The following is a 21,951-nucleotide window of genomic DNA, read 5'->3' as shown; positions in this document are numbered from 1 at the left end:
AACATATCATTCTGATTAGGTTTGTTCGTTACAAGTGCGACGACGGGATCCACTCATTCATTCAGTAACGGCATAGAATTTACGACTGTGACGAAACGAGGGAATGAGACAGGGAACGAAAGGTTAGCGCACAGTTGATCGATCGCTTGCCAGGGCGACACTGGCGGCATCTGATCGATTGGGCCAGCTTGTCATTGCATTCCGAGCAGCAGGCAGACAAACAGAGTGCAAGGGAGACCAGCCTACCTTGAAGCCACAGTAGATGGAGGTGCCCGACTGGATGCAGACGGTGCCGGCGCCACAGACACCGGAGTAAGTGATACCATTGGCGCACTGGATGTAGTCACCCAGGACGTTGCTCTGCAGGCACTGGAATCCAGACTGGATGGTGGCGCAGTTAGGGACGCTGGTGGAGCTGGGCGAGGCCGAGGTGGTGGTGGTGGTGGTGGTGGTCTTGGCAGGGGTAGTAGTAGTAGTGGTGGTGGTGGTGCTAGTCTTGGAGGGGGTAGTGGTAGAGGTAGGCTTGGAAGTGGTGGTGGTAGTAGTGGTGGTGGTAGTCTTGACGGGAGTAGTAGTGGTGGTGGTGGTGGTAGTGGTGGTGGTGCTGGTGGGGGTAGTCAGGGTGGTCGACGAAACACAGTAAGCAGGGCCGGTGCCGCAGTTGCCGAAGGGGCTGCAGCACATGCCAGCCTGTGGGCAGATGCCGTTACCGACGTTGCCGCCACCGCAGGTACCGACGATGGGCGACGAGGTCGGGGTGGCCGAGGTCGAAGGAAGGACACGGGTGCCGGTAGTCTGAGGGGTGCTGATACGGTGAGGGCCGACGGTACCCAGGGTCTGAGCAAAGGCGCGGTACTGGGCAGACAGAGTGGTGCCAGCCCAGAAGCAATCCCACCACATCAGACCACCAAAGACGGTGGGGTTGAGAGCCTGCCATCCGGGGACGTACTGCTTCAGGAGCGTGGGGATGTCACCACCGCCGTAGTTGCCGGCGCTGGAGGAGGCAGGGAAGCCGACCATGAGCTTGGCATTCCAGTTCTGCCAGTTGGGCACCTGGGCCATCCACGAGCCGGCGCCGTGGTCCCAGATGGAGCTGTTGTCAGCGTAGTTGGGGCCGTTGGGCGAGCCGCTGAAGCCAAGACCACAAGGGGCCGAGTAGAACTGGACTGCGACAAAGTCGAACCAGCCGTTTCTCAGGGTGTAGTCCATGTTGGCATCGGGAACTGCGGGAGATGCGACGCGCGCGACAAGACGGAATCGGTGAGCGACAGCACGAGCAAGCGAATGCAATCCAACAGAGGCCGTATCGCACTGTGCATTGCAGATCGGAGAGCGCATTGCACATGGCCGGCAGTTCGATTGGGTCTGGGGCTACTTACTCGGGCACTGGGGAGCGGCAGAGATGTAAATGTCGCGACCAGAGGCGACGATGTAGGATCGCAGGGTGTTGGTCATGGCGGCATAGCCGTTGTTGCCGCTTCCACCGGCTTCGATATCAAAGTCAACGCCATCAAAGATGACACCGGGAATGGCGCGCTGGCTCAGGGGAGTAGTGCCGGCCAGGAAGTTGTTCCAGAGATCGTTGGCGATGCTGATACCGGTGGCGTCGCTCGAGACAGCAACGGAGCCGAGAGCACCGCCGACGGAGATACCGATGCGGATGCCCTTGGACTGGCAGTACAGCACATCCTGGGCGATGGCGGTCATGTTGCGCTGGGTGATGTCCGAATCGAAGCCGGCGGGAGACAGGTGATCGATAAAGGACAGGTGGATGATGGTGTAGACATTGAGGTCGCAGTAGGATCGCAGGGGAAGCTCGCCCGCGGTGGGATGGGCACCCCAGTAACTGACGACATCGACATAGTTGGCCAGGGCCGAGGCCGAGAAGCCGAGGAGAGCGGCGAGGGTAGCAGTCTTCATTTGTGCGGCAGAGGAGAGGGTACGCTCGGCTATCTCGGGCCGGATGGTGGGGAACGAGCAGAGGAGGGAGCCTGGCAAGCGGACACTTGGCTGGGCCGGACGGGTACTTATAGCCGCGGAGGGGGGGTGGCCTCAGATGATCTTGTCCGCGACCAGAGGGTGGATCGCGGCGCTCAGGCGACCGGCGACAACCTGGGACCGGGGGGCAGACGACCAAGCCGTGCAAGGGCCGGCTGCAGGCAGCAAAGAACAGCAACGGCCGGCATTGGACCGGTTGGTCGCAGCGAACCTGCGGGCAAGGTCTTTCCCACCCCACCACCCACACAAGTGCCACGCACACGAGGATCCCTTGTGCGCCTGAGCAGGAAACGTGACCGCGGCCGAACACACACCCGTCAGGTGACGGCCGTTAGCCACGCACGTGAGGCCGTGGTCGTGGGCCGTGCGTCGCGGACGGGAAAGGAACAGCAGTGGACGAGCTGGAACAGCGGCTGATCGAAACGAGGGGAGCAGATGGAAACGAGCAGCTGCCCACAAGGACGCCGGTAAAACGAGAAAGAGCCAGTCGGCCGTGCGTCTGTGCGAGGTCAGCCGGCCTGGCCTGTGGACGCGAACCCGGGCGATGCGGTGGCGGATGACCGGCAGAGCGACCACGGTGCGGGGCCGGGCGAGAGCACGGGTTTGCGATTGCTGGGCTGGGCGGCATCCATCCCCATGATGCTGCTCGCGCGGGCCATGGGCAGGGCAGCGTCTGGCTTGTGTGGAAGGAGTGGCTCGAGTGTGGTGTACTGCGAACCTCGTTCGCCCAACGTCGTGCTGGAAACCGCAGTCCGACAGCAGCCAGATCCACGAGCCGATCCGCGAACCCATCCATCACTATCGCGAAACATATCCACGCAGCAACAGATCGATGCAGCACATCCGCCCAGAATGCACGGCTGCAAGACACAGCGCTCCGGAAGCCCTCGGATGTGGCTGACGTACATCTCCCCCCGACGGCTGAGCCAACGGCCTCGGATCGCCCACCACCGCTGTCGCCCGGAATCAGCACTTTCCCTTTCCATCCTTGTTTCTTGGATTGGTCATCGACTTTGCCATCGAGTCTGTGTCGAGTCTGTGTCGAATTAATAGCAGACTCGGCCAGATTCAATCACAGACTCGGCCAGATTCAACCACAGACTCGACAGCAGACTCAAAGCAGACTCGGCCTGTCCCTCCCCATCCATCGTGCCGATCGGCCTGTCCCTCCTCATCCACCGCACCGCAGTCCACCCCGCTCCCGCGTCTCCGCAGCGGGTTCGTTGGCAGCGATGTCGTTCTGCAAGCAGGTCGCTGACACCACCGGAAGCACACCGCCGGGATGCGACAGAAGGAAAAAAAAGCAAGGCGCCAGCCGAGGCGCAAATTGGCGTGGCGTTGTGTGCCCCAGCCGGGTGCGCCCGTGGGACAACACCACGAAGCCGCCCGAAAGACGAAAGGGCGGCACCCGCCCATAAAAGCCAGCTTGTGTCGACAGATGAACCAGGCCGACCATCTCCTTCGCTGCTGCTTGCCGTGATGCGCTCCCGCTGGATCTGTCTCGCCGTCCTCCTTGGGGCTGCTGCGTCCCTGGGCTCGGCCTCGCCCATCGCCGTTGCCTGTCCGTCCGACTCGGTCCGCAGCGTATGTATCTTGGGGTGGGGACAAGGAGTACCGGTCGTCGTTAGGTGTGGCTCGCATCCACTTTGCTCGCAGTGCGTTGCTGACGCTGCTTCCTGGCCCAATGACAGGCGGATGCCTGTGTATGCTTCGGCGGGAACCGCTGGGATCCCGTTCACAACCTGTGCTGCTCCGACGCCGGCACGCCTGGATGCGCTGTTTCCGAATACTACGATGTAAGTCTCTGTCCCGCAAGCCTGGGAATGCGCACATGGTCTGGAGAAGGGGACGCTCGGCTGTATCCTGCCGCCCAAATAGTCGACAGTGGTGCTGAGTTGACTCGCGTGGTACTCACAGTGAATCATTGCCCAGTGTCTCTCCAACCAGTGTGTGCCGCAGCATGCAGTGCAGGGCTTGGCTCGCCTGGGAATCCAACAGCGCCTCCAGCGCCGAGTCCCCAAATCGGCCAAGCACCACGACGACAGTACCGCTGCTAATGGCGCCGAAGAGGAGGAAGAAGAAGAAGAAGACCATGACCACGACGACGATGACGACCGCAACCACGACGACGATGACGACCATAACCACGACGACGACGACGACGAAACCATCAAGAACGAAGCCATCAACGATGAAATTGTCAACACCGACGACGAAGCTATCACCGATGACGATATCATCAACGACACTCCCGATGCCAGCAACGACACTCCCGATACCAGCAGCGACAGTACCCAGCCGTCCACCCGTGCATCAAAGCCCAAGGTCGTCCAAAAGACCATGCAGATCGGTGGATACAATGTCGTCTACTATACCACAGCGACCTCGGGCACAGCCGTCACCAAGGCCGTCTTGGTCCTCCACGGCGTTGCCGGTGACTCGCTTTCGACCGTCCAGACCGTGGCCAAGCTCTTTGCCAGCTCCAGTGTCGTTGTGCTGGGTCCACACTTTTACACCAAGGATGCCCAGTTCACCCCCAGTCCTCTCCCGTCCAACCCCCTGACCTTCAGCTCCGCCAACACCTGGATCTCCGGCCAGAGCGCCTCCAACGACGACAGCATTTACTCGTACGATATTCTGGATACTCTCGCCCAGCTCACCAAGAAATCATTCCCGAACCTGCGGACACTTGCCTTTGTCGGCCACTCGGCCGGCGCTCAGGTGCTCCAACGCTACGCCGGCGCCACCACGATCGGAACATCTGCCGGCCTTGGTATCAGCGTCCGCTACATCGTGTCCAGCCCAGGAACCTACATGTACCTCGACACAATCCGTCCCAAGACCACGCTCGTCAGTCAGCGGCCCAGCATTTGTCCAAGTGCCTCGAACTGCAAAATCCAGCAGGCCGACTACTCCAGCCCGACCAGCCAGCAAATCTCCACCTGCCCTGACTTCAACACCGATAAATACGGCCTTGAGGGCGACTCCAGCGATCCAAGCTATGTGACCCGAGCCGGAGCCGTGCGTGTTCGTGCCCAGCTCCCCAAGCAGACCATTACTTACATCTACGGCTCCAAGGACACCACCGTCGACTCCAACCTCGATACCAGTTGCGAGGCCAACATGACCGGCAAGACTCGGCTTGATCGCGGTCTGATTTGGTTCTCGTACATGCGACAGCTGTACCCCGCGTCGACTTCGAGCCAGTCCGTCCAAGAGGTGAACTGCCCTCACTCGGCGACGTGTGTCTACAGCTCTTCCCAGTTCCAAAAGGCTCTGCAGTAATACGTAGAGGACGCAGATTTTGTCGACAAAGTGCGAGCTGTGGTGTGTTGGCTGCCAGACACCGCCTCGAGGCCCTAATCCACGTTCCAGAAAAGACACAGTCTCCCATTGCCCTTTACGGCTGTATAGGCCGCTCGTTATCGTCCTACAAGTGATCCTTCTCCGTCGCTGCAGTCTCCTGTTCTTGATGCTCCGCGATAGACCACGCCCCCAAAGTTGGATACGATATTGACTCTGAGTGAGTCTTAATCCTCTCCCCTCTTCACCTCGTGTTTGTGCCTTCTCTCCCCACCTTACGTACTTCCCTCATATACTCGAGGTCCCACCCTCAATCATCCGTTCCCACGAACGAAGCCAAACGAAACCAAACCAAAAACTAAAGCGACCCCGTCTGGCTCTGTCGGCGAGATGCTGGGTTTCATCTCCGCGTCCAGAGTTCCGTTCACCGTCATTGAATATAGTCCCTGAAAACAAAAACCAAAGCGATCCTGCCTCTCGAGGCACAATGTGATGTGCAATCTTGGATAGCCCGTCTGCCCGGGCACCGGGATGATTCCATTCATGTCTCTGTGTGAAGACAAGCATGGCGGGATCGCTGGGTTCGCTGTACCGTCTTGGCGTCCCAGGATCCGAGCTGAGCTGATTGAGGTCTGATCGACAACGTCATGGGACCGAGAGTAAGCCCAGCCGGCAAGGCTGAGTGAATGAACGGACGGGCGGGTGACTGCCAACACCCGCCATCTTCGCGAGGCCCTGCCTCAGCTTCAACTGCTCCTCAACCGCGAAATCCTTATCGAACCGTTAGGTATCGATTTGCATCCCACAGTGCGGGTGCTGCTGTCGTCTCATCGAACGCGAATCCTCCAAGTAACACGCCCAACACCAAACCCTCCCAGATACACCTATTTTCACACGTAGGTCACCGAACTCTTTTCGAAGCCATTGCTTCCCTCCCTCTCCCTCGCACATGGACGCCAACTATCTCAAGAGCACCGTCGGACCGATCCTCCAGCTCGGACTGGCCTCGCTCATGGCCCACGGCAACGGATCGCACCAGATCCCAAACACCACCGATGGCATCCAGTACCTCGGCAATTTTTTGCTGCACTACGACCGGACAAAGCAGTTCCTGCAGCAGTCCAAGAAACAAACCGAGGCCACCCGGAGCCTGAAGCTCGCCGTCGATCGGCGCTTCCGCCTCATGGACGAGTCGCGGCGCAAGCTCGACCAGGAGCTCGCCCAGAAGATGACACAGATGCTCCTGGAGCTCCAGAGGAAGGAGGAGGAGGAGATTATCAACCAGAAGGCTGCCGCTGCCAAGGCCGCCGCGGACGAGATAGCTGCCAAAGCCGCACCGCCGCAGACTGAAGGTGCTGCTGGCGCTGAGGGAGGCGCGGCTGGAGACGCGGCTGCGTCTGCTGCTGGAGCCGAGGCCAAGGAAGACGAGGAAGGCAATGAAGACGAGCAGAAGGAAGATGCCGAGGACTAGCGGCGATCGGCAGGCGGTAAAATACAGATGCTTGTTTACGCATATTTGCGGGAAGGGGGGGCAGCTCCTGAACGAGGCTGAAAACTGCCAAAAAACCTGGCTGCCCGTCTCAACCCAATCGTGCCCTCGCGCTCAGCGATGTCGCTTGGAGTGGCCCGATCGATATGTATCGGTGCCGAGACAGACCCTCATATACTGCAGATACCACCAAAGACTATATTCACACAAATTCATATTCGCTCAGCCACACGGACTCATTTTTGACAGGGAACGTCCGGCTGGCGCGCACATATCCATGAGTTCAGTCGCTCGAATGCGGCACTCGGCTGGGAGTGTTGGCAAGGGGCGGATGCGGCGATGAAGCGCGAGAGGAGACCGGCAGCCAGAGCCCCATCCGATTCACATTACTGCCAATCGGCATGGTTGCTCATGTCAAAGAGGTAATTGGCCGCCAGCTCTTCGTTCTTGTCACAGGCAAAGTAGGCTTCCACGGCAAGGGCCCGATCAAATCCGAGAGCAGTGAGCTGCCAGACAATCAAAAGCGGCGGCAGCGAGTGTCAGCGATATCAGCCAACGCGGGCGTGTGGGCGGCGATGTAGTCAAACAAGAGCACTCGGTGAGGCACCATAAACGCTTGAGACACACGCTTCGCAGTAGCGCCAGCTTACCCGGTCGATGGCATCGGACTCTTCCTGAGTGATTTGGATATACTGAGGACCAGGGCCACCCTCAGCGCCAGTGTCCATTGCGTCGTCGTCGGCACCCTCCTGGAGCAGCTGCAGGAATCCATCCATGTTCTGCGAGATCGCCTGAACGAGCTGTGGGTTCGACTGCGTGAGCTGATGCAGGATGGGCTGCAGGAGCTCCGGCTGGGCGTGGATCATCTGGCGAAGCTGTTGGAACTGGGGGGAGTTGCGCAGGAAAGCCAGCGAGTTGCTGTCTGACGTAGCGGCTGCGGTCTGCTGGCTGCGGGCATGTTGGGCAGCAGCCTCGAAGAGGTTGACAGGGGCATCTGAGGTGACTCAGATGACAGCGTGGGGGTGAAGCAGCATCGAAGGGTCGTTGTTGGCATCGGCACAGGGGCGGTCGCGGCATTGCGATGGTCGACAGCGATGACGTCAGTTGTAGCAAAGTGTTCCATGCCATGGGGCAGTATGTCAAGAGCGGGCAGCAAAACCGTTTGCCAGAGAAGCACACAATCCGACACATCGCCGTGTCAGGGCGAGGTAGAGTTGGGAAAAGTCGAGGAATTGTCACGACAATTGTTAGCTCAGGCTCTGCGAGTTCCTTTCCTCCTGTCGACCGAGGCCACGGCACGGACATGTTACCTGATGCTGGAGCAGTACCGGCAGCAGCGGCAGCAACGGTTGTGGCGGCAGCAGTCGTAGGAGTCGCCGAAGGCGCCGAAGCTGTCGGAGCCGTTGGGGCTGTGGCGCCTGCAGCGGGAGGAGCAGAGGCAGCGGGTGTAGGCGGAGGAGCATTCATTTCGCGGGCAACTGAATCGGGGATACCCTGTCAATGCCAACGTCAAATGGACCGGGTCAGATGAGTATGGGGGCAAGCGAAGCAAAGCTATCCACCTCCGGGAATCTTTCAAGAGGCGGATATGGGCATATGCACCACCTTGCAGCACAGACAAGCAGACAGACAGTCGAACGACCAGGCCAGTCGGGTTGCTTCGGTCATGGCCGATTCCGATTCCGATCCTGATCCTGGTCGCGACCAATCACTGGCTGTCATCATTCCTTCGTGCCGTCAAGTGCATCCCACTCGACCTGGTGCACATACAGTCATCAGATACTCTGCAGCACGGTCGGGGTTGTTGAAGGCGGCTCGCATGGCTGCCAGGACCTGAGTCCGTTCAAAGCCCATTTCGATGAGGTTGTTGACGGCGGCATTGTAGGCAGTTCCAGTGGCTAAGGATTGGGAAGAAACGTGTGAAAAGCTCAGTCGATCAGCCTGCCGATAAGGTAAATCCAGTCGCTGCCCATAGCTGAAGTCTCCATCAACCTACCGAGGGTAGAGGCATCAAAGGCAGCAACGGCGGCGTCTGTAGGTGCAGCGCCAGCGGCGGCCTGGGGCGCAGGAGCCGGGACAGGACCTGGGGCCGGAGCAGGAGCCGAAGCAGGAGCCGAAGCAGGAGCCGAGGCAGGAGCAGGAGCAGGAGCAGGGACTACAGCTGGAACTGCAGCTGGAGCCGGGGCCGGGGCTGCGTCAGGGCGTGGCACAGGGGCTGGTGCTGGAGCCGCGGCTGCGGACGATGTGGTGGCCTTGGGCTATAGATATGGAGTTGCAAGCAGGCAGGGGATGGATGGATGGGACGTTGGTGAGTCGATCATCGTCCAGTGAGCAGCGTAAAGCCGAGCGCGGACAATCTTGGGGCCGTCTGTGATCGTAAGGGGTGTCCTGCACCATCGCAATCTGGAAAAGTTCCGTCTGTGCTCTGGCTGGAGGTGCCAGCGATCGATCGGTCCGTTGTGCCTCGAGCGAAATGATCAGCAAAGATGAGTCACCTTTGTGACCATGACCACGATGAAATCCGTTTCCTGGATGTTGTATTCAGCGATGGGCTTGTCGTCGGCGAGAATCTTGCCTATGGGCGATTGGAAAAGATGCGTCAGTCCATTTTGAGCACTGCCGGAGCTTGACGACCGCAAATCGGATCAAGAAAACTGTGGCTTTGGTTTGGATGTAAGCGAGCGCAAGCGGCCGCCTTGAATGCAAGCGCTGGCTGGAAAGGTACCGGCAAAGATGAGCTTCTGCGAGGCGGCGGAGGAGCCCTCGGCCTTCTCGATCGCCTCCTTCAAGGCGAGGACCTATTTGGTTCGGTCATGAGGGTGTCAGATATCGAGTGACGAAATGAGAAAGCCCGGTGCCGACATATACGATCGAAGCTTGTCGAGCAGCAAGCGGGTGGCCCATGACGGACAGGGCACATCAAGAAGAGGAAAGGAAAGAGCTCGCCCTGGCAGACCGGCGATCTCGGTCGGGAAACGGGGCATCCGGGAGACTTACCGAGAGACTCGGGTCGACCTCGACGGTGAACTTTTTCTGCAGCAGCGTCTTGATGGTGAAGAGCATGGCTGTGGAGGGATGATGGCGGCGGACGGGAGGCTGTGGTGTGCGACGGGTGCGGTCTGGTCGAGGGCGAGCTGCGATGCGGTCTGGACGGCGGCAAAGCGCAGACGAGCAGGACGAGCAGGACGAGGCCGAAAGGCTTCTGGTGCAGGCCAAGACGACCAGCGGGCCTGGCGCCGTGTGTGTGTGTGCGTGGGCGAGAGGACACACACACACGCGCGCTCCCTGGTTTGGCGGATTTGGCCAGGGCTGGCGGCACGTGGCGGCACCTGGTGCGCGTGACCGGCACGACACCCGAGCCAGACGCACTCGAGCCGGATGCACTCGAGCCGGATGCACTCGAGCCGGATGCATTCGGTCGCATCGTGACTCACCTTCATCCGCCGGCGAGGAGCACCGAGAGCGTCTCGCCTGCACGGGTGCGCACACTGACTGCGTCGCCCACAGCTGCAGCAGCGCCGTCTCGCCTCGTCGCGCCCTCGTTTTCGTTTTCGGCATCGCCCGACGCTTTTCTTGCGTTTTTCTGCCTTCGTCACCAGCTCTTTCGCTCCATCGTCGTTCGTCTGCAACCCCCGCCTCTGCTTCCGTCTGTCGCCATGGCCGTTCCCCGCATCACCGGCGCCTTCACCAAGCGCATCACCTTTGACGTCGTTGCCTCCGTCGCCATCGGACTCGGCTTCGCCCAGCTCTGGTGGGCCCACCACAACGCCACTTACCTCAAGTTCAAGGCCTACGACCACCAGATCCGCCAGCAGTACCAGCAGTAAACATGCTCTGGCGGCCGTGACGGATCCTGCCGACGGGGGAGCGGATGCATTCCTGAGAGAATATTACCAACCTCCAGTCCCTCTTCAGCCCAAGCTCCGCTGCGTGATATTCCTCATTGACTTTTGTTGGCCTCGGACGACGGATGAATCAATGAGCACATCTTGGTTTCTCTTCCCGCAATCCTCCCCATAAACGAAATCTACCCGCGTCAATCGGATGGGCGAATTGTTGACTCGTGCTGTTTTGGCAAGTCTGGGCTATCCTGGCATTGGCGGACCTGCATGTCCATGTGTGTGGTAAGTCTGACTCTGCCGCTGCTGTGCATCGCTGCCCGCTGATGGGGAAGATGCATTTGCCATGCATTTGCCATGCATTTGCCATGCAATGCTGTCTGGATGCACCCCCATTGGCTCTCGCTGCATCGTGCGGCTGCCGCCTGCTCCATTCTTCATGTCGATGGCTGTGGCAGACCAGTCCTCGGTCTCAATGTCGTATCGGGCTTTTACCCTTTCCCTCCAACTCTCCGACTCGGCTGTCCGTCTGATATCCAGTCTTACGTGCATGCAGCATCTGTCTAACTATTTCGTCGTGTCTGGTTGTTCCTTCCCGTGTTGCTCCTTGCCTCCTTGTTCCAACCGCTCGGCTCTCGTTGCCAATGTGCTATTCACTTGGACGGCGTGAACCATGAATTCATCGGGGACACCGTTTCCGCTCTCGCGATATCTGCGGCTACGGAATTGTTGCTCCTGCCCACCTGGATGGAACCTCCTCCCGCTGCAGGCTCCATGCGCGATGCCGTCGATTGCTGGTGTTCTGGCTTTCCTTGACCGATAAAACAATACATTCATCCGATGACCGAAAGAGCATCTATGTTTATTTGAGTGTCGGTCAAGCTTGCTGCTGATGGATGGATGACCCCATGTTGGCTGGCTCGCCGTTTTGGTCTGCGTTTCTGTCCTTCCTGGCGAGCTATCGGCGTTGTGGCGATCCTGTGTGGGTGGGAGTGGAGCACACCAGCCCCGCTCTCCTGGATCATCCATCGCCCTCCTGCTCTGGCTTTGTCTCTCGTCGTCTCGTCTTGGCCTCACGATCCAGCAGCCCTGGCAGCACCGTCTCTGGCGGCTCTTTTCTCTCCTCGTGGCCTGACAGTCGTCGACCTTTCTTCTGCCCGCTGTCCGGCGCACCCGCTGCAGCATGACCGAGAAGCATCCGCCAGTCCTCGTCAGCCTGCTCTCGGAGGCAATCAATTCCAACCTCGAGCCGCAGTCGCAACTTGCCGATGCACCCTCCTCCCAGCTGTCGTCGTCGTGGGCAAGGGCACAGCCAGCACCTTCTGCCCCCACCATCAACATCCACCCGCAGAGCCGGAGCCATTCGCCGCTGCCAAATTCGCAGTCATCTTCACCGCAAAACAACACCTCGGATTCCTCCGCGTCGCTGCTTATCCCCATCCAAAGCCCTGTTCAGCGGCCCAACCGCCTCCACAACCATCCCTTTGTGAACTCGTTTGCAAGCCTCAACGACCATGATTCGATCAATTCTTCGCTTGGAACGAGTCCGACGTACGATCTTCCCGAGCCCCTGCTGCGCGACCCGGCACTTGGTACGGACTCGATCGCATTCCGTCTGGCACTGGATTGCCGAAAACCTCAGGGGCATCTGTATTGCCGGCACTCGGATCTCTGGATATTCGAGGGACGAGTCGGCGCCGATACATAGACACTGGCTCGCTCCGATCTAGCCCGAGCGCCCAGCGGGTGCTCGCACCCGTAACTCGCATGGTCTCAATGGCGACATTGCCAGCCATCTGCCGCTCGCCACCATCCACCCAGCCTCCCCTTGCGGTCGGCCTTCTTGCCCTGCCCTGCCCTGCCCTGCGCCTATCGGTTCTGGTTCTTTCCCACTCACGCATCTGTCCCGGCTCTACTGCTCTCCGTCCTGCGTCGTTCCCTTGGCCGCATCTCGCACCGCCACTCCCTATCGCCCATGCCGCACTCCAATACTCTGCATCATCGACTGGATGCAGACCAGCCGCCCCCGCCGCCGCCGCCATCGACGTCCATCAAGCGCATGTCATCGATGATCTCCAGCAACCGTGCGAGTGAAAGCGACGCCAAGCGCACTGCTGTGGCCTCAGGTAAGGCAACAGGTGTTGGGGCGATTGTGCCGCCACAGAGGGACCTTCTGGTTTCCTGGTCCTCGGGCAACTCGACTATCTCCCCTGTGGTTCGTAACGCCTCTGGGTCGTTGGCTTTAGATGGGGAGAGACTGGACTTCAAGAAGAACTTTTTCATCCTCAGCCATGCGGGCAAGCCTATCTACTGCCGGTAATGCTTGGGTCTCTGATATTGCCCCATCCCTGTCCCCCCCTCCCACTCACCCATGCAATCCAAATAGTCACCGCCAATCTGTCCAGTGTCAATCGTGGCTGGTGCACGGTATTCATGCTTGCCTTTATTTCTGACGGATGACTTGCGATTCGTCCGTGCATTTGTCTCGGCGTCATTAGATACGGTGACGAGTCCAAGCTCTCTGGCCACATGGGCGTCATGCAGGCGATCCTCTCGTTTCACTCCACCGACGACGATGAGCTGCAGTAAGGATGCAGCCTATTTTGACGCCTTGTCTGTCTGTCTGCCGTCGGCTTGTTCGTGCGATCGTAGTCGCAGAGTGGAGTCATATGCATGTGGACGATCCTGATAACTCACTCTACGGCGTGGCTGTCGCTGTGTGATTGCAGATCTGTCGAGGCCGGCACCCATAGATACGTCTTTCTGCGAGGCGGACCGCTGTACCTTGTGGCGGTTTCGTCGACGGGCGAATCGGAAACACAGGTATCGAGTATCTCCATAGCACAGAGCGGCGTTGATATCGACTGCGTTGGTATCAATTGTGGATTTGGTCCTCGGTACTGAATGCCGGCCACTTCCGCTCGAACAGTCACTACTCGTGGCAGGGCATTGCCTGTTGGTGCCGAGATATTATCTATTGATATTCGGGTGCATCGGGTAATCCTGTCCGAGCATATCTTGCTCACCGTACCACTTTTGTATCCTAGCTGCGACGCCAGCTCAAGCACCTCTACAACCAGATTTTGTTCATCCTGACGCAGTCTCAACTGGAAAAAATCTTCAAAGAGCGCGAAAACTACGATCTGAGGCGTTTGCTCATGGGTGTGTGGCCCTTGCTGTGGTTTCGGGTCCATGCCGTTGTGCCATTTGATCGCCATTGCCAACATAGATTCCTTCCAGTCTCGAATGCTGACAGCACGATCTCTCCACACAGGAACCGAGACGTTTTTCGACAACATGGCCGATCAGTTTCTGCAGAGTCCTGGATATTGCTTAGAGGCGATAGAATGCGTCAAAATGGAGCGCGGCCTCCGCGAGCAGATTGGCAAGTTGTTCTCGGCGAATGTACCACAGGTACGAGGTGCACGAATCTCGAGCAAGCGGGAGTTGTCTGCATCCCATTGAGTACTCGCTCTAGAACGCCATTCCAACTTTCTGGTGACCAATGCCTCCGCTGTGATCAGAGCCTGCTCTTTGGAGCCATGTTTGCCGGGGACCGCCTTGTTACTCTCATACGACCAAAGCGGCATACCCTGCACCCGACAGGTACGAGGCATGTAGCGAGCTGTATCGATGTATCCGAAAGCCGGTTGTCTGGGGCATGAGTTTCACTCCGCGCGTGGCTCGTAATGCTGCCACTCTGTGTTTGGATAACGCTAACGGCCTCGGTTTGACCCGCCTCCACCCAGATATTCGGCTAATTACGAATATGGTCACAAGCTCCACGTCCTTCCAGTCGGTTGAGAGTTGGACACCGATCTGTCTGCCGCATTTCCACTCGCGTGGATTCTTGCACGCCTATGTCTCGTTCATCGGTAGCTCCGAGCTCTATCTCGTCCTCATCTCCAACGATCGCGATGCGTTCTTTTCCATGAGCGCCTACAAGGACGAGATCGTCGAGGGAGTTAGCAAGCAGCCGGGACTCGCGGACCAGCTTGAGGGCTCGCTGTACGAGAAAACGTACTCTCTGAGTAAGTGCTTGATCCGGGTGTCAGAGTCGCCCATAGCGATGCTATCCACTGAATGGCTCTGCTCCCGACTGCTCTGATGCTGCTGTCATTTCCCGGTACTACAGAGGACGTCGGCATCCCCGGCCTGCGTCACTTTGTGTACAAATCCAAGGCCCTCATGCAGTACATCCAAGCAAGCCGCAATCCGCCGTACACAAACAGCAGCGACTACGAAAGGCTCCTGAGACTGTATCAGTATTCACACGCCAGGTCGAATGAGGCATCGTTTGGAGTCAAGGTCGGCTATTTTGCGGCAGAGTCCGAGTCCGTTCTTGCATGGGTAAGTCTTGCGTCGGGCGAAGGGTGGTGCCGCCTGGACAAAGTGGCAAGCCGTGCGGGCGCGAATGGCAATCCAGTGCGGATTATCAAATGCGACGATCAGCAGCTTCGTCCGCTCGTCAAGCCGCTGCCTTGGTAGCGCCATTTGGGTGGCTGCCTCTCGGCCCCAATGTCTCGGACGGTTACTTGCTGGTGATTCGCTGATACGAACAGCCTCCTACACCCTCATGACAAACAGATCACCCAGCAGAGCGAGCTGTACGTGACTCTAGATCCATTTGCAACCAAGATCGATGCCATCTCGATCGCCCAGAAGCTGCAGAAGTGGATCAAGGCGCACGAGGAGCTCGTCTTCCTCGACCGTGCTGTTGTATTCTAGAGTAATTATCTTCCATTCCTTGTGCAGTCATGTTGCCAAAACATTGTTTTGATTCTCCCTCAGCGAGACGCACCTTCCCCACCCCCAGCTCAATCAAGAGAGAACAAGTCGCTTGAACCAATCCATTCAATGGTGCCCCATCGGGTCATTGCAGCACATTTGGAACGAAACGGGACGCTTCAGCAAGTGGGTGGCTACTATGGGTTGACTGGTGTGGTCGACTCGGCCGAGGGGATATCGGGGTCGTGGACAGACTCCATGGAACGGACGCCGAGGGAGGTGCTTTGGCCCACTCGATCGTTGCTGGCCGAGTATGATATGATCCGATTAGAACGGATGGCGTGCCCCGCAGTTTATTCCAACACGCTTTACATCACTGTTTTGACAGTTGAGCTCCAATAGCGAGCTCTTCTTGGCCGGAACATCCTTGGCTCCCACTGGGCGATGATCAGCTGGACATGGCGCCCGTGGTCTTGGCTGTGGCGATAATGTGATCGGCGAGTTGCGGTGTACCGACCATATCCACCCGCAATCGGATACTCAGATCCAATATCAGCCGGCATGATTGGGGGAGTTCGTTGCAGCTGTCGTGTGAGGTGGTCGATACAGGCGTTGCGGGAATGCTGTCTCTGATTCGGGATATTGTGTCTGGATGACCCTGAGATTTGATTCAGCCTATTCAGAACGCAGCCAACTGCATCTCGTTGTAGTTTTACCGAGACCCAAAGCATTGTCCACTTGGTCGAGACTTGAAGCCAATGGCGAGGTGTCCCTTGCAGCATTGTCACCAAACGATTGCCACAAATCCGGCCGCGGCAGATGATGCTTGATTCTTCTGTTTCGTCACAGCTTCCGTCTTCCACTGGCATCTAGGCGCGGCGGCGGCTCATCCGCTCTTCTTCTCCCTGGCAGGGCAACTTATCTCCCCGTTCGCCTCCAGCTTTCCGCTATCGGCTCCGTCACATTCGCACGAGGAATCCGAGGATACCATCCACACCAATCGCACACAGGTTCGAGAACATGCAAAGGTTTGCTCTGCTCTGCTCTGCATCGGTGGAAGGCTTGCATTCTCACCAGCACTACTCCCGGCTCAACCGCCACAGAGCTCGACATCTGGCATGAACGCCACCGCCATCGACGATGCTGCCACCCTGGCTGTCTTGAACCGAACCGACACTGACTCGGGCTTTCCGAGTTTCTGCGCTCTCCTCATTATCATCATTTTGGACCGGTGGATGATCCACACGAAAGACTTTCGCAGTCTCGTCACCTTGATGGTGTACTGCGACTGCCTGGCCGAAATACTCGTCTGGATCGCTCCGATGTGGGCTTCGGCATCGCTCTGCCAGACGACATGGCTCTACTGGGCCAGCGACATGATATTCTCGTTCAAGGTGACATTTGGCTATCCAGCGGCGTTGCCAGGTCGAGCTTGGCCATTCGATGCGGGTCGTTTCCGCTGTTGCCATATACTGAATCTCGCGACTCGGCCCCATTTCATGCGACAGGACATGTTCAAGTTTGGCTTTATAGCCTGGCGAGCGACGCTGATTTCGTGTCCGCGGATGCGACATGCACGCATTGTCCAGATAACTTTCGCAGCCGCGGGGCTGTCGCTGCTGCTCTATCATGCATACATCTGGACGTCCTACAATCTATCGGGTGCGTAGGCTGCGTGCCGGCCATGCTTTGTTCAACTGCCGTTCGTTGGATGAACCGGGTGGCATCAACGAAAGCGACACTGCTGCTCAGGTTGACTCGGGTTGGCTTGGGCTGTGTTCGAAGCTGATATCCCACCCGACACAGGCGACTGTTCCGGCCATGCAAGCGCCAGCGGCTCGGCTATTGCACTGATACTGCTCTACGGCTACTGGTTCCTGGTTGAGGTGGCAGCGGCAGCGGCGATGATCTACACACTGAGAAGGGCAGCCACGCTCGAGTCGGGGGCCAAGATCTCGGCCGAGGAAAACTTTGCGGCCAAGGTGATGCGGAAGGAAGCCTGGCGCATCTGCTGGTCGACGGTGCTGGGCTCGGTCGTCTGCGGATGTGCAGTGGCCGAGTTTGTCAACCACCGAAAGTACCTCTATCTCAAGGGATCTGTCTTTACGATCTGTAAGTGTATCGGCAGCCTCGTCGGGTGTGTCCATCGGAGTGGACTATGCGACGAAGCTTGTGGACAGGCCAGGAGCGGCTCTCTGGATCGCTAACGATCCCTTGTGTCCTCACTCTGGGATCGCACCAAGCCCAATTCATGCTGGTTCTCACGCTCATCAACCAAAGCGAGAGAGCGAGCGGAGCAACAGGGAAAGGGGAAGGTATCAGAGTTCCCAGTGTTGTATCCAGAAGCAGGGTCGTAAGCGATGGGAATATCTAAACCCGTGGTCCTCTGGAGTGTCGAGGGACAGAAACGAAGCGGTTTTGACTTCGAGAAACACTAGAGAATGCCTCTCGCGATTCATCATATGATACTCGATCAGGATGTCCGGGCGATCTGGTCGAGGGTTCCGCGGCTGGCCAAGCACCCAGCGACAAGCCGATGTGGCGGTGCCTCCCAAGCCTCGCGAGATCTCCCCGCATTCGACAGCACAAGGCTGGTTCGAGTGTGGCTTCGCCAATTTCCTTTGTCCATTGAATCACCGCCACCAAGAGTCGGTGGCGCTGCTCCTGGGTGGCAAACGCAAGATTTGAGCCGGCCCTCCAGCCAGGTGTCGCCCCGTCCATCTTTCGCCGGCCACCGACCATTTCAATTGCCTCAATCATGGCCGAGAAACCGTGGTACATCCCCGAGGATGCCATCACCGGCCGCTCGGTCGATCCGATAGCAGCCGGCGGCTTTGGCGAGGTGTTCACTGCCTCATACTATGGCGCCCCTGTCGCCGTCAAGCAGCTCTATCGAGGCTACAACCAGAACGAGCTCGCCGACTTTGGTCGTGAGATCGGCATCTGGCACAGACTCAGTCATCCACATGTCCTTCCACTCCTCGGTGCATGCGATACCGCAACAAAACCCTTCATGGTTTCGCCGTTCATGCCCAATGGCACCCTCCACAACCACTTTGTCACCGCACCCAATCCCCGTCCTCTTAGCGAGAAGGTCCGCCTCCTGTACGAAATCGCCTCGGGCATGGCCTATCTCCACGGCAATAACATTGTCCACGGCGACCTCAAGTCCCTCAACGTGCTGCTGGATGTCGGATATCACGCCGTCGTGACCGACTTTGGCATGGCCAGAACCAAACACACTTCGACCACCGCCAACCGAGCCCGCCGCGATCAGCCAGCCGGCGGCACTCTTGACTATATGGCGCCCGAAATGCTCGATGAAGAAACGCTGGCTGGGTCGTCGATGCCTACCGATATTTACGCCTTCGGCATCATCGTCTACGAAGTCATGAACGACTGCAAGCCCATCTGGGTCACCGCCGATGGCCAGCAGATGAAGGAGAGTGTCGTCGAGCGTCTTGTCCTTCGAGGAGTTCGCCCCAAGCAGTTCGATGGTATCCCCGACGACATCCGAGATCTGATCGAACTGTGTTGGCACCAAGATCCCGCCATGCGCCCAGGCATCGCTGCCGTCATGGCTCGGCTCAGCGACTGGAAAGAGAGAGTTGTTGTTGCAATCGCCGCTCCAGGAGCAGTCACAGTTATACCAGAGCAAGTTCAAAGCGACTCTGTTCGTCGTATTGTTCCTCCTCGCATCTCAAGAATCTCACCACTCGCCGATCCCGCTGTCGCAAACCAAGGAGATATACCCTCGTGCTTGTATAGCAAGCCGCCAGTCCCAGTCAGCTCCAGCCAGGACAACAGCACAGACACGCCGCAGCTGTCCAGCAACTCAGCAGCGTCAAAATCCTCTGGCAGCATTTCAGGCTATTTGAATGAACTCGAGTCCCTCGAGAACCAAATCAAGAAGAGAAAGGAGGCTGCTGAACGTGAGGACGCACGGAAGAGTGAAGAAGCCATGTTGCTTGCCGAGCGCATCCGCAGGGGGAACAGGAGCCTATCCTTCTTGGTTCCCATGGAAGTACCTCTCGATGACGAAGCCAAATCACCTGTCCTCCTCGCGACCTTCAGAGCAATCTTTGGGGACCTCCTCCACCCGGTCGAGACCAGAGTCGTCGTGACCGCGATCACACTCGCAGCGGGAGAAACCAGCCCAGTGGTCATTGCCGACCTCTTTGGTATCCCTCTCGACACTGTCATAAGTGTGGTCGAGCTGTTGGCCCCGGTTCTGAACCCACTGGGCAGTGATGACAACGTGCCAAACCCGCACGCTGATCACAAAACTGTCATCTCGTTCCTGCTGGGCGAGGCATCGCTGGGCGAGCCATTTCATGTACTCAGTCGTTTCCACCTCGTCCTTGCCACCCGCTGTCTGTCCCGCATCCTGGCGCAGGAGCCAGTGATCAACATCTGCGATATCTACGACTTTCACGACAAGATCCCTGACCTCGAGGACAGGGTCGCAGCCAAGATCACACCGTCGTTGCGATACAGTGTCGCCCACTGGGTTACCCATTTCATTCACGGAATCCAGGATGAAGCTGCCATGTCCACACACGTCTTTGAATCTTCGATCTTTACCGAACTGGCGGGCCTTCTGTCACAGCTTGTGAGAACACACACCTTTTACTGGCTCGAGTGTGGGTCGCTCACACATGTGGTCAAGTCGATCATCGAGCAACTGGCTGTGCTCCGAGGAGTGATCGACAAGGCACCCAGCACCGTCGTCGACGATACCACGAAGGAACTGGTCAAGGACACGTATCGATTCATCCGCGAGTTTGCCGATCCAATAATCAAGAGTGCACCACAGGTGTACAACTCGGGATATGCATTCACACCGAAGGAGACGGCGATCTACAAGACATATGCCGATCAACTTGAGGACAAGATCCCGTTCCTGGTCACGGCCGGTCCAGCACCCACCTGGGGCAGCCCGGTCCAATCGACTGAAGCGTATACAAAACAAGTGGGTTGGGTCTCTGTTTCACAAGATGGTGCCTGGTTTGTCTCGTGGATCAATGACGGAACCATCAAGCTGTGGGATGTCGCTACCGGCAAGTTAAGGAGAACCTTAACAAGGCACGTTGGCATTGCCGCCGTGACTATTTCGGCCGATAGCAAGACAATTGTGGTGGTCGAGTACGATTGTACGATCAAACATCTGGATGCCACTACCGGGCAGATCAAGAATACGTTCACTAATCACAGAGCAAATGAAATGAACTCGGTGATCTCACCCGATGGCACATTTGTGGCAGTTGTGGATGGTGGGGTACGGAACAGAATCAAGATTTGGGACACGGCTACCTTCAGCGTGAAGCACACCCTCGAAGGACATCAAGGCTGGCCGCGCTCCCTGGCGATCTCGCCTTATGGCAAGTGGATAGCCTCTGGCTCAAGTGACCACACCGTCAAGGTTTGGGACACCGCCACGGGCCAACCGAAGCATACCCTCAAGGGTCATACAGACCGAGTGCTCTCTGTGGCAATTTCACCCGATGACAAGTGGATTGCCTCAGGCTCGAGCGACGAGACAATCAAAGTGTGGGATGCCGCAACAGGCCAGTTGAAGTACACCCTGGAGGGACACACCCAGTGGGTGAACTCCGTGGTCATCTCGCCCGACGGCAAATGGATTGTCTCTGGCTCGAGTGACGAGACCATCAAAGTCTGGGACGCCACTACTGCTCAGATCAAGCACACCCTCAAGGGGCACAGGAGAATCGTGAACTCTGTGGCCATCTCGCTTGACTGCAGGTTGATTGTCTCTGGATCAAGCGACAAGACAATCAAGGTGTGGGATGCCACAACGGGCCAACTGATGCACACCCTCAGGGGACATACAGATGGCGTAAGCTCAGTGGTCATCTCGGTCGACGGCAAATCGATTCTCTCCCGTCAATTCAAGGACGACAGCCGAATGGTCTGGGTCCGCCAAGGCAGCGACTATGTCCGCTCCCCAGGGAATCCAGCTAACTTTGTCGCGCCGTCCACCCGCCAAGTGCCACTTTCCTCGTCCGAGTGGGTCGAAGTCGATTGGGACAACCAGCCACTGTGGATCCGCCACGGTGTTCACGCCACCAAGATTCCGCCGTATCTCGGTCGACCCAGTAATGAGGCTGTTCGACATATCTTGGTAAGCCCAGCCACTCCCGCATTCCACGCCACACAACTCCTCACTAACACTTCAGCAGCCCATGTACCTCCACAGCTTGAATACACAGCTCTCATTCGCCAGATATCTCAGTGGTTCGCCCGATCCCGAGAGCCAAGCGCGCGCCGCCGCTGTTTATGCTGATCCAACTGTGGCAGCCCATGTCGAAGAACAAGCCCGAATTGCCGAAGAGCGATCGAGATTGACAGAAGAAGCCAAAACGGCTGAGGCAGAGAGTATTGCCCAAGCAGAGGCGAGAAAGGCCGAAGAGGCGAGAAGGATTGAAGCCGCCCGACCCAAAGGGTTGGCCAAGTGGTTTCGTTAACAAGAATACGAACATATCCGAGTAAAGTACTGGCGTGTAATACAATCGATTGAATCGATGGTATAGATACAGTGGTTCAGTACCAAGTGAATGTTAGCATTAGCTTCCA

At 57.9% G+C, this 21,951-nt stretch overlaps 5 protein-coding genes across 5 annotated transcripts; 3 read left to right on the top strand and 2 right to left on the bottom strand.

Moving 5' to 3' along the window:
• Positions 1-888: 888 nt before the first annotated feature.
• BJ171DRAFT_421316 (glycoside hydrolase superfamily) lies at positions 889-1,920 on the bottom strand (the record flags this gene model as incomplete). The annotated part of the gene is made up of 2 exons (XM_053107481.1): positions 889-1,223; positions 1,380-1,920. Coding segments are annotated over 2 exons (876 nt in total), but the record flags the coding sequence as incomplete, so codon positions are not given.
• A 1,510-nt stretch (positions 1,921-3,430) lies between these two features.
• Positions 3,431-5,760, top strand: BJ171DRAFT_566217 (uncharacterized protein). Its single transcript, XM_053113395.1, has 3 exons — positions 3,431-3,582; positions 3,690-3,794; positions 3,931-5,760. Exons 1-3 carry the CDS (start codon positions 3,478-3,480, stop codon positions 5,281-5,283), a joined length of 1,563 nt encoding a protein of 520 aa, XP_052968910.1. The 5' UTR covers positions 3,431-3,477; the 3' UTR covers positions 5,284-5,760.
• Positions 5,761-6,883: 1,123 nt separating this feature from the next.
• Positions 6,884-9,963, bottom strand: BJ171DRAFT_494925 (UV excision repair protein RAD23). Its single transcript, XM_053110057.1, has 8 exons — positions 9,788-9,963; positions 9,516-9,588; positions 9,286-9,365; positions 8,787-9,048; positions 8,561-8,688; positions 8,101-8,284; positions 7,441-7,784; positions 6,884-7,296 (listed from the first exon to the last, which is right to left on the bottom strand). Exons 1-8 carry the CDS (start codon positions 9,851-9,853, stop codon positions 7,177-7,179), a joined length of 1,257 nt encoding a protein of 418 aa, XP_052968909.1. The 5' UTR covers positions 9,854-9,963; the 3' UTR covers positions 6,884-7,176.
• Positions 9,964-12,357: 2,394 nt separating this feature from the next.
• On the top strand, positions 12,358-15,736 carry BJ171DRAFT_494919 (MON1-like protein A-like protein). The gene is made up of 10 exons (XM_053110056.1): positions 12,358-12,755; positions 12,876-12,945; positions 13,128-13,214; positions 13,359-13,452; positions 13,677-13,791; positions 13,904-14,043; positions 14,154-14,235; positions 14,379-14,660; positions 14,765-14,979; positions 15,217-15,736. The coding sequence occupies exons 1-10, from the start codon at positions 12,605-12,607 to the stop codon at positions 15,355-15,357; spliced, it is 1,377 nt and encodes a 458-aa protein (XP_052968908.1). The 5' UTR covers positions 12,358-12,604; the 3' UTR covers positions 15,358-15,736.
• A 533-nt stretch (positions 15,737-16,269) lies between these two features.
• BJ171DRAFT_596969 (uncharacterized protein) lies at positions 16,270-21,909 on the top strand. The gene is made up of 6 exons (XM_053114716.1): positions 16,270-16,367; positions 16,461-16,751; positions 16,866-17,019; positions 17,164-17,469; positions 18,063-21,499; positions 21,558-21,909. Exons 2-6 carry the CDS (start codon positions 16,476-16,478, stop codon positions 21,840-21,842), a joined length of 4,458 nt encoding a protein of 1,485 aa, XP_052968907.1. The 5' UTR covers positions 16,270-16,367; positions 16,461-16,475; the 3' UTR covers positions 21,843-21,909.
• The last annotated feature ends 42 nt before the right edge of the window (positions 21,910-21,951 follow it).

Source organism: Polychytrium aggregatum, assembly GCF_025602895.1.
Source record: "Polychytrium aggregatum strain JEL109 chromosome Unknown BJ171scaffold_9, whole genome shotgun sequence".
In the NCBI taxonomy this organism is placed as follows: domain Eukaryota; kingdom Fungi; phylum Chytridiomycota; class Chytridiomycetes; order Polychytriales; genus Polychytrium; species Polychytrium aggregatum.
Note: the sequence above shows the minus strand (reverse complement) of the source record. Positions and strands in the feature narration are given on the sequence as shown.

Excerpts from the sequence above, each read along its gene's own strand:
- BJ171DRAFT_566217 (XM_053113395.1), top strand. The coding sequence starts at position 3,478 with ATGCGCTCCCGCTGGATCTGTCTCGCCGTCCTCCTTGGGGCTGCTGCG. Across the intron at positions 3,583-3,689 it reads CGTCCGACTCGGTCCGCAGC|GCGGATGCCTGTGTATGCTT; the intron begins GTATGTATCTTG and ends GCCCAATGACAG. Across the intron at positions 3,795-3,930 it reads CTGTTTCCGAATACTACGAT|TGTCTCTCCAACCAGTGTGT; the intron begins GTAAGTCTCTGT and ends ATCATTGCCCAG.
- BJ171DRAFT_494925 (XM_053110057.1), bottom strand. The coding sequence starts at position 9,853 with ATGCTCTTCACCATCAAGACGCTGCTGCAGAAAAAGTTCACCGTCGAG. Across the intron at positions 9,366-9,515 it reads GCAGAAGCTCATCTTTGCCG|GCAAGATTCTCGCCGACGAC; the intron begins GTACCTTTCCAG and ends AATCGCCCATAG. Across the intron at positions 9,049-9,285 it reads TCGTGGTCATGGTCACAAAG|CCCAAGGCCACCACATCGTC; the intron begins GTGACTCATCTT and ends CCATATCTATAG.
- BJ171DRAFT_494919 (XM_053110056.1), top strand. The coding sequence starts at position 12,605 with ATGCCGCACTCCAATACTCTGCATCATCGACTGGATGCAGACCAGCCG. Across the intron at positions 12,946-13,127 it reads GGCAAGCCTATCTACTGCCG|ATACGGTGACGAGTCCAAGC; the intron begins GTAATGCTTGGG and ends CGGCGTCATTAG. Across the intron at positions 14,980-15,216 it reads CCGAGTCCGTTCTTGCATGG|ATCACCCAGCAGAGCGAGCT; the intron begins GTAAGTCTTGCG and ends CATGACAAACAG.
- BJ171DRAFT_596969 (XM_053114716.1), top strand. The coding sequence starts at position 16,476 with ATGAACGCCACCGCCATCGACGATGCTGCCACCCTGGCTGTCTTGAAC. Across the intron at positions 17,020-17,163 it reads GACGTCCTACAATCTATCGG|GCGACTGTTCCGGCCATGCA; the intron begins GTGCGTAGGCTG and ends CACCCGACACAG. Across the intron at positions 21,500-21,557 it reads AGGCTGTTCGACATATCTTG|CCCATGTACCTCCACAGCTT; the intron begins GTAAGCCCAGCC and ends ACACTTCAGCAG.